This window comes from Microtus oregoni, unplaced genomic scaffold (genome assembly GCF_018167655.1).
Source record: "Microtus oregoni isolate MIOR12 unplaced genomic scaffold, Mior012 000018F_ref0000195, whole genome shotgun sequence".
Classification (NCBI taxonomy): domain Eukaryota; kingdom Metazoa; phylum Chordata; class Mammalia; order Rodentia; family Cricetidae; genus Microtus; species Microtus oregoni.
In genome coordinates, this window is record NW_024543077.1 from 3146952 (window position 1) to 3159795 (window position 12844).

Genomic DNA, 12844 nt, shown 5'->3' on the forward strand with positions numbered 1-12844 from the left:
GAGGCATCTGTTAAACCCTAAAGAGTGGCACTGACCTGATGTGAGGCCTAGAGCCCGGGACAAGTACCTGGGAAAGAGGCCAGTTGTTCGTTCCTAGGTACTTTATAAGATTCTCACGTGAGCAACAGAAGCCATGCAAGAGATCAGAAGACAACTTGTGGGAGCCATTTCTCACCTTCCAGGCTGGCAGCAAGAGCCCTCCCCACTAAGCCACCATGGTGGTATACAGTGACGCTGTGTCCTCTGGGTAGGGCACATGTGGCCCTCCTGCCTCCCCAGACTCTGCTCTCACCATGCAGCTCATCTAGAGAGCCAATCTAATCCAGCCTTTCTCTCATTCAGGTGAAAACCCACGTCCCCAAAGTGCCAAGGCATTCTCTGGTCCCCCATCACCTGAGCATGACCACAGACAAGCCTCCTTCAAGTTTTATGCAGGAGCCAGAACTGGGAGCTGAGGAACTTCCCTCCATCGAAAACACCTCTCATGAGGCACTGCTGGCTACTGAGGGCCCAGAAGGCCCTTCCCTAACTCACCGGACCTTTGTGCCAATGCCTCCCATCTGCTCCGACTCCACCGTACACAGTGAGGCCGTGTCCCATCCAAGCCGTACAGCTGGCCTCTTGAGCCCAGACCACCCATCAGATGATGATGCCAAGAGTACGGAGTCCATCTTCCTGACTCAGGTGCTTGTCCCCAGCTGCCTCCACCTCTGGCTGCAGTGCCCACAGGTTCCTGCACCAAGCCACCTGCACTGCACTCTCTGGTCAGGGGCTTCACAGGACACTAGTAGCCCTGTGGCACAGACAGCACCTCGGATCTTCCTGGGATGTGGTGCTGGCCGGTTGGCAGAGGCTTGTCACTACTGTACCTTTGCTAAAGTTACCTCCCTTCTCATGCTGCCCTGGGTCCTGGGAACAAAGGTGGCTCAGATACAGGTACCATCTTCGAGGTGCTTATGGTCTAAAAGGAAAGCTGACAGGAACAGAACTTGCCATCTGTGCTGAGACTGGGGGAACTCAGGAACCAGGCCTGAGGAAGGATGCCTCTGTTCCAAACCAGGAGGGCCATGGAAACGCTAGCAAGGTAGAGATATGGGCAGAGAGAACAGGCAGTGTGGTGCAGGGGAAGAAATTCAAATGGAACTATGAATATCCAGTGGGTCATGACCCGTTTGGGGTCAAACAACCCTTTCACATGGGTTACCTAAGACCATCAGAAAACACAGATGTTTACATACTTATAATTCATAAGTAGCAAAATTATACTTACTAAGTAGCTACAAAAACAATTTTATGCTTGGGGGTAACCACAACACAAAGAATTGTATTAAAGGGGTTGCAGCATTAGGAAGGTTGAGAACCACTGGTGGTGTAGAGAAAGGAAATCCCCAATGTGAATGACTCAAATCCCAGATAATTCTGAATTCTGAATTTTTTATGTGCCAACATGTCCACAAGAGGAAAATTCCACATCATGAAATTTTCGTTTCATGCATAAAATCACTGAAGATATATGAAATTACCTTAGGGCTATGTATTTAAAATATACATAAAACATCAACAAATTTTACATGTAGACTTGGGTCTTGTGCCAAGGCATCTCATCTTGTCATGTAAATATTCTAAAATATAAACGTTCTTCTTCTCCTGGGCATTTCATGTAAAGATTGTTCAACCTCTATAAGGCTAGAAGAACTGGCAGGGTCCCCCGGAACATCCCTACATGGGTAGGGCGTCCTGTACTGTATAAAAACTATTTGGGTAGTCAAAATGTTCCTGGCTTACCTCAAAGTGAGAATAAGAATATAAAACAAGCACCCTGAGCGTGGCATTCGACGGTCCTTCCCGGGCCTTGCTCAGCACCAGGCCACTTGTCAGGTGCGCTGCTCTTACGTGTGCACGCTGCTCCTTGACTGCTGCAGCCACTGCCCTTTGTCATGGCTGGGAGCCCAGGCCTGCTCCTGTTTGCACACACCACCTATTCTTTCGGCCTCCTCCATGCCTCAGCTCTCCCTTATGAGGGCCCAACACATGAGCTGTGCAGAGCTCATGTTGGGATTGGGCAGGAAACAAGTGAGTGTGTTTTCTTCCTGGCACAGGTGAATGAACTGCCATCCTCCACCGTCCACAGGGAAAAGTTAGAGGCGAAGGAGAATGCAAAAAAGAGACCACTAACTGCACCCAGAGAGGCAAAGAGGACCCGGCGGAAGCAGCCGTCTGCCCCTATGTCCAACAAGTATAATGGCTATGAGGAGCTGCTCACAGCCAAGCCTGATCCTACCTTTGTGGAGCCGAAGGGTATGTCAGGGCTAGGGACATCCTCTCAGTCCAGAGCAGGCCACGCCAGGCCAAGGCTGATTCTGACTCCATGTGACTGTCTGCCAGGGGGTTCTTAGTACACGGCAGCATCACACTGCCCTTTGCTGAACTTTCACTGCTTTGGGTCATGGGTTTTTTTCAAAGACTGCCTGGATTAGCCCAGTCAGCCTGGGTGGAAAATTGCTCATAGAGAAGGGTTAATGAGCAAACAAAGCCAGATTCCTGAGTTCTCACCAGCCTCTGTTAAGGCCCAGAAGACCATCCCAAACCCTCCCCACCTGGTTTGGGGCAGCAGAGGCAGTGCCCTCTCATCTATGATTCTATTTACTCTGATGTGACAACAGTATCTGTGCCTCCCAAAGAGCCTGCTGGGAGCCAGTCTCCTGGGAGTCACTCCTATCATGTGACCCCCGAGTTTATGGAATCACTGTGAGGCCCAAAGTCTTCCCACATCAGGCTCTGAGCTCACAGGGACATTTCTTGCAATGAATGGTGAAGCATTGGGGTGGGGGTGGGGAGGCCGCAGATCAGAAAGCCCTGGTAAATGGCTTTCTTGGGCTCTGCAGTTCTTTTCCCAGCACTGAGCAGGGTCAGGGACGACACCTGTTTCTGCCTTCTCTGCTAGGCATCCAGAAGAACGCGCAGGCCCTGCACCGCATGCTGAAGCAGCCGCTTGTCTGCCGTTCCTCCAAGCCCAGGCTGGACACTTTCCAGAAACCCTACATACCCAAAGAGAAGCGGGTAAGCACCTCAGCCACTGATTGTGCTCCTGAGTTTTGAGGTCTCCACCTTGGGACCTTGAGGCCCGTTTCCCAGGACTCCCTACTGCCCCCTGCCTGTCGCTATGAGTGCATGACATGACAGACCTCCTTACCTTGTGCCAGGCTGCGAGGATACCAATACCACCCCTACGGAAGACCAAAGCGCAGCTGCTGGATGACATCCTCATTCGCATGCGGGACCCTCGGAACGTCACTGAAGCTCCACTGGGTATGGTGCCATTGTCCCATCAAGGCTGGTGTCTACTAGGGAGGGCTGGTACGAAACTAGGAGGGAGGATGTGGAAAGTGGGGTTTCCCAAGCCCTTTACAGTGTATGCAGGACAGGCACGAGGCTCCCATGTCACCGGGCACCTTCGGGTTTTGAACTAAGGCATGACTTCCCACTGTCGGGGCTGTACTGCCTCCACACACCAACATACTTTGTGTATCTCTGGGCCTGAGGAACCGGCGAGCCTGGCCCTGTCCACTCTGGTCCCTGCAGGCGCGGTGCTGCAGCGGCGCGCAGAGCAGCGCCTGGTGAACCGGAAACAGTACCGAGAGGCCAAGCGGCTGCTAAAGGAGTTCCGCGCGCGCTACAGGCAGCTGGTGCGCAGCTCGCTGCGGACTGTGTTCACCGCCAGCCCGCCGCCCAGGCCGCCCACCCGTCGCGCACTGAGCGCAGGCCAGCCCAAGTTGGGCCGCTTCCTCGAGTTCATGGACGAGTTCTGCCAGGAGCCCACGGCCAGCGACTCGAAAGAGTAGAGCTTCACACCGCCCTCCCCAGGGGCTCTTTGCCCTGGACTATGCCCTGCCCTGAACAGAGAGGGCTTGGACTCCATTTCGCTCCGTGGTCAGCATGTGGAGCTCGGCAGGACCTCGCCTCCGAGCCCGGCCAAGCTACACCTGGTGGCTGGCCCAGCAGCAATAAAGAGTGATGCATAGAGCAATACAGTGGGTACCAAGTATTCTTGGAAGCCAGGTCAGGGCCACAGTGGTGGTGTCACTAAGGAAAAATCTCCACTGATTCCTGCATCCCAGAGGGCTATGAGAAACCCACCTGAGTCGCTCGTGACAGCTTCAATAAGTGCTGAGACAGAGAAGTAGCACAGAAAGCTCAGAAGTTAAGTGGGCTGTAGCCAGCAAGAGGCAGGGTACCAAAGCAGAGGACCCAGGCCAGGCAGACAGATTTCCCGTGAGGAAGCTTTTTTCCATTGTGAGGGTGAAAGATGATGGAATGGTCCCTTTTGAGATAATGGCTGGTAGAAGGGGGAGGAGCTAGTTTCCCAGGGTCCCATAATCCATGACACAAGCTGAAGACAGGAATACAAACATCTGGGCTGGGGTTGTTGCTTTCTTGGTGTGTGCCCAGTAGGCAGCACCTAACCCAGGAAGGTCTGGAGAAGTCCAACAGGGCTATGCTGTGTGGGACCTAAGACTTCTCTCCTGAGGACGGCTACTTCAGATTGGGGCATCAGAGCTGCAGTCCCCGGGGTCGAAGAATGCTTCTTGGCCTTCAGCAAGGTAGACGCCCCAAATCCAAATCACAACCATTTACACATTATTGAACTCAACTTCACAGGCATGTAAATAGCTAAAGTGCTTACCCTAAGCTGCGATCATAGTCAATGCCCATGTGCATGTACCTCACTATGCAGGCCACACCAGGTGACAAAGTGGTTAGCTCATTTGGACGTCTGACAGATACAGGTAATTCAGGGACCCACAGCAGCAGCCACATTCAGGGCATTTGTGCTTGGCTTGCTAGACTGGACTTTCAGGAGTTTCTAAGTGTCCATCTTCCCTTTGTTGTTAGGAGAAGCCACCCTGACAGTGACACTGTCAACCCACCAGGTTCCACTAGAGACCCTCCTAGACTGCTCCCTTCGCCAGATGTGTTCCTGCCACATATTCTCAAGAATGGACCCTATTACCTGCTTACCTACACACACTCTGTTCCAACCCAGCTTCTTCAGACTCTGAAGGATGGCAGTTTTAATGGTTATGCTACAATGGACTATGTAGCCTGACTGCCTATGTCCCTCAGTTCCAGGTCTGCTCTCTGTACCCCCATGGCAGTCCCTTAACCAGTGTGAGGGCATTCCAAAGAGGGCACACTTGTCTGGGCCAAGCACCACCTTCTCTCCCTTGAACAAGCTGGTTGCCTCTCCTTGCTAAGTTTCTGATCATTCTGAGTTCCTTACTTTGGCTTCTTACCCCACAGGCTACTTTCATAGACAGCAAGTTCAAGCATGAGCCCCCTTTTCCATACATGTAACAAAATGTTGACTGAACCCTAGCAGGAAGCCACTATGTTGTACCCCAGCTCTGCTACTACTCTAGTAAGACTTGGTAAGATGGCTCATGGTTTTCATTTTTTCTTGTATTTTCTGACAGAATTTTATGTAGCCCAGGATGACCTTGAACTCCTGATCCTGCTGTCTCCACAAACTCAAACTGGATCGTCTAGTCACCCAGAATGCTAGTGAGCAATCAGAACCCACAGATGGAGAAGCAGACTATGCTCACACCTGTCACCTGCCCAACCAGTTCCAGTCCAGACAGCAACTGGAGCCATACTGTTCTCCAAGGCCAGTGGTAGAGGTTTGCACTGCAAGGTTATCTGAGGCTACAGCAGTACAAGAGGTAACCAGCAGCTTTGGGGTCAGAGGGCCCAGCACCTAGGCTCTGCACTGCCAGTGCTGGAGTTCCCATCTGTAAAGGAGGACACCCACCATACCTAGTTACAGGGGAATTAACAGTGCGTTGAGCATCTTGCTACTATAGGGACCGAGTACTGTTTTCAAATCTCCGCTGGCTTTTCAAATCTCCCTTGAAGGCCTTGGGCTGAAGGTCTTCGAAGGTCCCACATGGGCTTGCAGAGTCTTCCAGGTTCGTTTTCTGAGTTTAAGAGAAACAGGTTAACATTTGTTCTATGTTCAGTGAAAAACTCATGTCAAAGGTATTTTTTTTTTATGTCTTTCTGAGCAATGGTTCCAAAGAAGAGTATGTTTAACAATCGTATTTCTAAGTACAGCTGTAAGGGGCAAGGACGATGGCATCCCACAAGTCATTCTTTATGCAAACTGTGTCTTCAGAGAAGTAGGGATGATCACAAGAGGTCAGGAAACTAAATACTGTCCATTAGAATACATCAAAAGGTATACTTATTCCTTGTGGAGACCGCACCCCAGTGCCTTTCCATCCCAGGTACCTCCCTGCCCCAGGACAGCACCCAAACACCTGCCTTGAGCTTAGTCCACACTGTCAGACGCAGGTCTCTCGAGACTAACCAGAAGTAGACTGTTTGCTTTCATAAGTCTGCTTTACTGCATTTCCAACCTGGGCCTCGCCTGGAACAGGCGCATACACATGAAGAATGCACTTTGGTTCTGTTTTAGTTGTACAACCTCCCACTCAATTCCACACCATTTCACTGTGGCGAAAAGCATCCCTGACAGGGCATACCTTGTCCCAAGTCCTCTGTCAAAAGGCTCTTTATGAGTCAAGGGGTTACAGACAGCAGTGGCAGTCCACCAGGATGCAGGGCCCCTTCTCCAATCCTAATGTAAACAGGTTGAGTAAGTCACAACCACCAGATCACAAGGAGCTATAGCAGATTGCCTAAAACCAAACAGACAACCATTTTATATTTCTAGGTGGAAAGGTTTGGTACTTGGCTCTTAAGACAACTATATCTGTACAGCTAAGAGTAAACAGTGTATCAGGTGCAGAGAGAGAGGGAGGGGGAAGAGGGGAGAAGGGAGAAAAAGAACACCCACTTGTCTTGCATAGTATCTGTTTCTTGCTTTGCTGGAGCTTAGGGCTGATGGTCATGTCTGATGCAAACTGGAATCTCAGCTTGGAGGGCAAGTGGCAGCTAGGGAGAACTGACGGCTGCTACAAGAATCTGGCACCAGAAGGCTACACCCTACACAGCTCAACACTGAAGCCTGCACTGTCTTTTGCTCATACTTGGTGGTAGGGAAGGGAGAGGAGCAAACCTGATCTTAGCATGGCTTTGTCTAACTCCTTCTGGACCTGAGACGCCCCAAAGGGGACACAAGAGTATATTTGCCCCTCAGAAGAAAAACTGGCAGACACAGAGCAGTCTGGTCACATGGGTTTTGGTGCCTCTTCCACCATCCACTTTGACTAAGTTGACACCTCTGTGTGTTCCTTCCTACATGTCTTCTACAGAAGTCTTCAGAATGCTATGGTGAAAGGTGCATTTCTGGGTCATCAAAGAAAATGTGTGCAGCAGCCTAGTCCTCACACCCTCCTGGGTCATGAGACTTTAACCAGTTCCATCCTCTCTAAACGCTAAGTCTAGGGAGCATCCTATGGTTGAGGAGCAAAGGGCTGGCTAAGAAAGGTGTAAGACCCTAAGGAATTTTATTCTGAAAGAAACAGCAAAGGCTGTAATTAAAATAACTACAACAAAATTCCACTTATTACTTAGTTCACACTATGGGGTTTTCCCTATTAAGTACTCTGTATATTATGGACATATTCAGGGGATATAGGTACAACTTAATTGAAAGAAACAAAACAGCCATTCTAAAACCTCTGTCACTTGGGTGTCCCCTTCATTCACAAATTGTGTGACTTTCACTATTATTCTGCCCTAGAAAACTACAGCAGAAACCAGAACAGTGGGTCTTCATTTAAAGTGGGGCTGGGGCTGGTCCAGCTTTAATATCCCACGATGATGAGCTAGCCTCTACCGTCTCCTGATGGCTCTCCACTTCAGTGACAAGCTAGGAAGAAGAAACCCCAGGTCACTGCCGGTTCTGGTGAGAGGTCAGCTTGGGGAATGCATTAGGAGATCACTAAAATGAAGAATGGGCTTCTCTGGCCCTGCCAGTGATCCAGACCTGCCTCATTTCTTAGGACTTGATGTAAATACAGCTTCTGAACAGGTGACTGTTCTATAACCACTGCAGAACATCCACTCTTCCCTGAGAAAGTTACTTAGGAAGCGGGAAAAGGCAGAGTTAACCAGCTCATAAATACTGACAAGGAGTGGGAAATGTTGCTGGTGGCAGGCTAAGTGCTAGTTCTCTCTGCTACAGAGGAAATGGCTGTCCAGAGATCATTAACACACTCTCTGGCCGAACACACGGGCACGCACAGTGCACTAGACACGCCCCCCTCCTAACGGGGACTATCCTATGGTCCAGCACAGGGTGGGGTGGTCTAAGAGCTCAAAAGCGCCTACTGAATGAACACAGCCTTCAATCAGCAGCTGCCCATGTTAGTCAGTGGCTAGTTTGTAACCAGACAATAATTAATGAAATAGCTTTACTCTCTGAGGGGCATTTTACCTTAAAAAATAATAAGGGACATTTATGACCAGTATACTCTCCCCACAAAAGAAAGTTTTGGATTTTTTGTTTTGTTTCTTTTAACAAATAAGGTCAGTTAGGAAAGAATTCCTAGACAAGAGGTAACTAAGGGATAGAGGTCAGTTGCTGGTTGAATAATCCCTGACTTGATACCAATCCATCTGGTCCAGATGACTTCTCCCAACAGGTACTCAGCTACTCAGGAATGTCACTAAGGTTACCTTTCTGGAGAAGGGCTACCAACCCTCTTGAGGAATGGCACATCTCTTAGAAAGACTCACCCTCCTCTTACTCTAGTAAGAAAACAAGCGGAATGCACATACAGAAGGAGCACAGCAGAACGAGGGTTGTGAAGTGATGTCTTTCCCTCTAGCCCACCAGTTCTCCCGAGTCAACAGCTGTAGCTGTGAAGGGCTCCAGTGACCACATGCGAGAGCACCTTGCATGCAGTGCTTCAGTAGTTTTCCCACCTTCGAAGCTAAGCGGACTAAAAAGGAAGCCTTTCCTCCTCAGTGTACACTGTTCCGCAGCACCGCACCTGCAGGTACGCTTGTCATCACTGCTGTGCACACTCTTAGAGTCAAGGCAGTAACTAGGGGCAGGGGGGATATTTAAAATATATATTTCTCAACTATTAAAAATATTTTCTTTTTCCCAAAACCAAAAATTAACTCCAACTGAAAGTGTTTTTCTAATGGCCAATGGCATATAAAAGGGTGACATGTGGAAAAATAAGTGTCTTTGCTACTACCTAGTAAGACTAGCCTTCCAATAATAACTAAGATCATAAAACAAATATATGAAATGGCAAAAATTTCCAAGTTTTCTCTAATGGAATCTCCTGTATCTGCAGCCCAGGGCCAGCCCTCCTATTGGGCACTAACATAAGAAGTAAAGTGGTATGAGTATAACGAGACTACCGCATGTTTTAGAGACACACCACACCCCAGGACTCCCCTGAAGCCACCTATCTCGGCGATGGCCACACACATCCAGCATCCCCGGGAACAGTCAGTTCTGAGCTGCAGAGAAAGAGCTCTGTCTGCTCCAAGGGACAGCTTTCTTGGGACTCCATGTGCTCCTTCCCCTCCCTAGGAGCTTCAACCACCTTTGGGCTAATTCCAAATCTGAGGTTTTCTCTCCTACAATCCCCAAAACTGACATCTGCCCCGAGGAAACAGCACTACAGGTAACCTCTCTCAGCCACTGAGGAGGGGTTATCCTCTAGCTATTTCTACACTTTGTTTCAGAAACTCTCTGATCAAAGGCAACTCACTGGAGAACTACGCAGTATCCTGCTGGGACCTTTCAAGGGAGACTGCATAGGGTAGGTATAGAAGCTCTGGAAGGTCTGTTAAAATGCCAGTCACATGACTATGGTAACAGCTCATACAAAGGGAACGCCAGCCCACCTGAGAGTCCCTAAAATCCTATCAGAATCCCTATTCTCACTGAGCCCAGAAAGGCAGAAGCACCAAGCACCACCAGGGATGCAAAAGACACATGGTGTCAGCTGCTAAGAAAAATAAACCCCAAAGGTCCATGGGACTGAATTTACCAGCTGCATCCAGCTAGATACCTTGTTTCCACAGTATGGGAGTCTCAGCATTGACCTTTGCCTGACTCTGGGGCAAGTTTTTCATGATTTTTAGACCAAAATTTCAGATAGCCATTGCCAAGTGGAAAGTAGTAAGAAAACCTTATAGCTATCTCAGGATAGGACTCCTAGGGAAGCAGAGCCTGTAAACGGGGTAGGTGAGCCACCGCAGTTCTACCGTTTACATCCCAGCAATGTTAACTGCTCCGCGGGGGGCTTTGCACTGTCACACCCAGTGCCCAGCCAGTCCCTAGGCCGCCCTGGCAGGCATGCCCTCAGGCACCCTGTGGTTGTGGAGAATCCAGGAGACACAGTGGTCAGCCTGGGCGACACCACTCGGCAGCTGAGAACCTCAACACCTGCACTGCAGCTTCATCAAGCTGATACCAAGAAGACCAGGTGTCAATCACAGCATCAGTCAAATGTCATAGTTTAAACAGGGAATGCAAATTAACTTGTGGAGAAGCAAAGGTTCTAAGCTCAACTGATTTAGGTATGCAGAGTCACACAGGGAAGACAGACGAACATGATCACCTGTGCTGTTCATCTCGGATCTTCCCAAGCACTGCACTGCTTGTCTCTGAAGAGTGGATCTTTATCTGCAAGGCTGACTTAAACACTACTCTGTCGTAAGAAGCTGGGGGGTCTCACGAGTGTGAGAAGGTACTCTCTCCCTGCCGTCTCTCACTCTGGCCATCACGTTCATGAATGAGGCCAATCTCAATCTCATTCCAAGTGGGTGCTGCCAGGTTTGGGCCTGGCAGCCTTCAGAGTTGGCTCACTCGGGGGGTGAGAAGCATGGCCCAGGTCCTAGAGAGCCCAAGATACAGACCCTTGGCTTTGATTACCAAGGTCCTGAAGCCCCTCAGAACCGTATTAGACAGTGTTTTGCCATCGAAAGAAACTCAAAGTGAGACCATTCAGCTAGTTCTTTTGGATAAATGACTGAGGCCAAGGCCTCTGAGAAGCCGTAACATTACATTGTTCAGTAAGTGCTACTTGGCCCCAGCCAGGCTGCTGGACCGTAAGAGATACTGATCCATGTTTCCTTTCCGCCGGCTCACAGTCCGCCTCTCACCGTCAAATATGCACTGTGACTGGATAGCCATCGGGCCCGCATCCTCCTGCTGCCATTTCCGCCCCACCTCAAGCAGTCCTGGGTCTTTGGGGGCCAGGCCCATGTCACTGCTGGGTGGTCGCAGTTTCTTAACACCATTTTGTTCCAAGTGCTTGGTCTTACAACGTCTTTTCCGGCCCCTACGCAAGGAAGGAATTGACTCCTCTCCTAGGCTGTCAACCAGAATGCCATTAGCCAGATCAAAATGACCAAGTGTCTTCAGCTGTTTCTTTGTTTTGAGGACCCCACCCAAAACATCATTTTTGGGTAGCACTGAATTAACTGCTGAAGTCTTCATGACTGTGCTCGTGCAAGTTTTGTCTAACGTGGCATCTAGGGTGGACCTTGACTCTTCAGACTGCTCCCCTTCCAAAGAAGGCCCACTGGCTACAACTCTGTACTCTGAGGAATGGCAGGATTCCACTGGAACCTCATGGCTCCTTTTTCTAACACAGTCCTGTTCTGCTTTTGTCTGGTTAACAGAAGGGAAATATTCAAGGGTAGTAGATGTGGGCCCAGCACACTCTGAGAGCACCTGGGCTCTGGACAGTTTTGTACTTAGAGCCAGAGGCGGCCTCTCCTTGCTAGAATGAATAGCTTCAGAGCCTGGTAACTCCTCCCATCCTTCAGGGGCCAGGGAGGTGAGAGTGGCTTTGGAAAGGGTCTTCTTGATCTGCCGTTCCTGGAAGATCTGTTCCCACTTCTTGAGGATCCGTGGACTAGCCTCGTAGGAAGTCTGCTTCTGCAGGCTTCTGTTCAGGTTACGAGGTGTTGACTTGATGATGAGAGGACTTAGCACACGGCCGTCAGGGAGTCTTTTGGGAGGGGTGCATGGTGAGCAGACGATGGGCTTGAAGTGGTTTAGTTCTTCAGAGATGCTGTCGTTGCTTTCAGGGCTGATAGAGCGCTCTGGCTTATGCAAAGAAGTCAAGGATGAAAGGGAGCTGAAGGGCAGGCGCTTTTCTATGGTTAAGTCAGGAGCTGAGAGGCAGCGGTTGTTTTGAGTGGACAAGAGAACACCAATAATGGGGGTGGACCCTGGAGTTATAGTTGTGACCTGAAAGAAATATAAAAGATCATGTGTGTCTGTGCACATGCATGTGCCGGTGTCCACAGAGGCCAGAAGCGGGTGTTGGATCCCCTGCCTGGAGCTAGAATTATGGGAAGCAACTGACTGATGTGAGTCTAGTACTCTGCAAGCAGAAACGCTCTTCATTGCTGAGCCATCCCTCCAGCTCTCTCATGTATGTATTTGTTTCTACATAAATCCTTTAGATGGTGGGAAGATGGGGAAGGAAGGGAGAAGGGTAAAGTGTACCTTAAAAAAATAGGGAAATCCTAGCTTAAAACACATACACACACATTAAGGAATTAGAAACATTAAAATCTGAAGATGGGTCTCACCGAGACCTACTTAAAAGGTATCTATCTATAATGGTGTAATACCCCCCAACTCTGTCTACTAATTTGAACCTTCTTCCTTCATCTCTGTCTATAGGATCCTAATCCTGTGCAACTAACGTACTTTGCCTGGTGCAGGGGAAGCTATGTGTGTGTTGCTGGGTGAGCCTGAGGCTGAGGTGTACCTTGGCTCTGTTGGGTGGAGCAGTTCTGAGCCTGCTCTTCACTCGGTCCTGAACCGTGTCACTGCAGCTCTGACTCCTCTGCACCTTGGTGTTTAGCTTCCTATAAAAAGAATATTTAG

At 49.6% G+C, this 12844-nt stretch overlaps 2 protein-coding genes and 1 long non-coding RNA gene across 5 annotated transcripts in view; 1 reads left to right on the plus strand and 2 right to left on the minus strand.

Annotated features, from left to right (window-relative positions):
- LOC121458891 overlaps positions 1 to 3219 on the minus strand; it is a 30058-nt gene extending 26839 nt beyond the window's left edge. Inside the window, exon 1 of the long non-coding RNA XR_005975884.1 lies at positions 3194 to 3219. This is a non-coding gene — a long non-coding RNA (uncharacterized LOC121458891). The remainder of the gene's footprint in view (positions 1 to 3193) is intronic.
- The window catches only part of LOC121458889 (X-ray radiation resistance-associated protein 1), a 70688-nt gene extending 66677 nt beyond the window's left edge, over positions 1 to 4011 (plus strand). The window contains exons 15-19 of the mRNA XM_041668252.1: positions 343 to 684; positions 2100 to 2298; positions 2945 to 3060; positions 3204 to 3309; positions 3583 to 4011. Of these exons, the coding sequence (XP_041524186.1) occupies positions 343 to 684; positions 2100 to 2298; positions 2945 to 3060; positions 3204 to 3309; positions 3583 to 3842 (1023 nt within the window). The 3' untranslated portion in view covers positions 3843 to 4011. The remainder of the gene's footprint in view (positions 1 to 342; positions 685 to 2099; positions 2299 to 2944; positions 3061 to 3203; positions 3310 to 3582) is intronic.
- Positions 4012 to 5689: 1678 nt separating this feature from the next.
- The window catches only part of LOC121458918 (E3 ubiquitin-protein ligase RNF169), a 49527-nt gene continuing 42372 nt past the window's right edge, over positions 5690 to 12844 (minus strand). The window contains exons 5-7 of one of the 3 annotated variants that reach the window (XR_005975889.1): positions 12726 to 12825; positions 10557 to 12196; positions 5690 to 6701 (exon numbers count right to left, since the gene is read on the minus strand). Coding sequence is in view for 2 of the 3 variants with exons in the window: in XM_041668308.1 (XP_041524242.1) it covers positions 11018 to 12196; positions 12726 to 12825 (1279 nt within the window). In the remaining variant the exon portion in view is untranslated. Of the gene's footprint in view, positions 12197 to 12725; positions 12826 to 12844 lie in introns of all 3 variants that reach the window. The other 2 variants (XM_041668310.1, XM_041668308.1) reach the window with 2 other exon arrangements.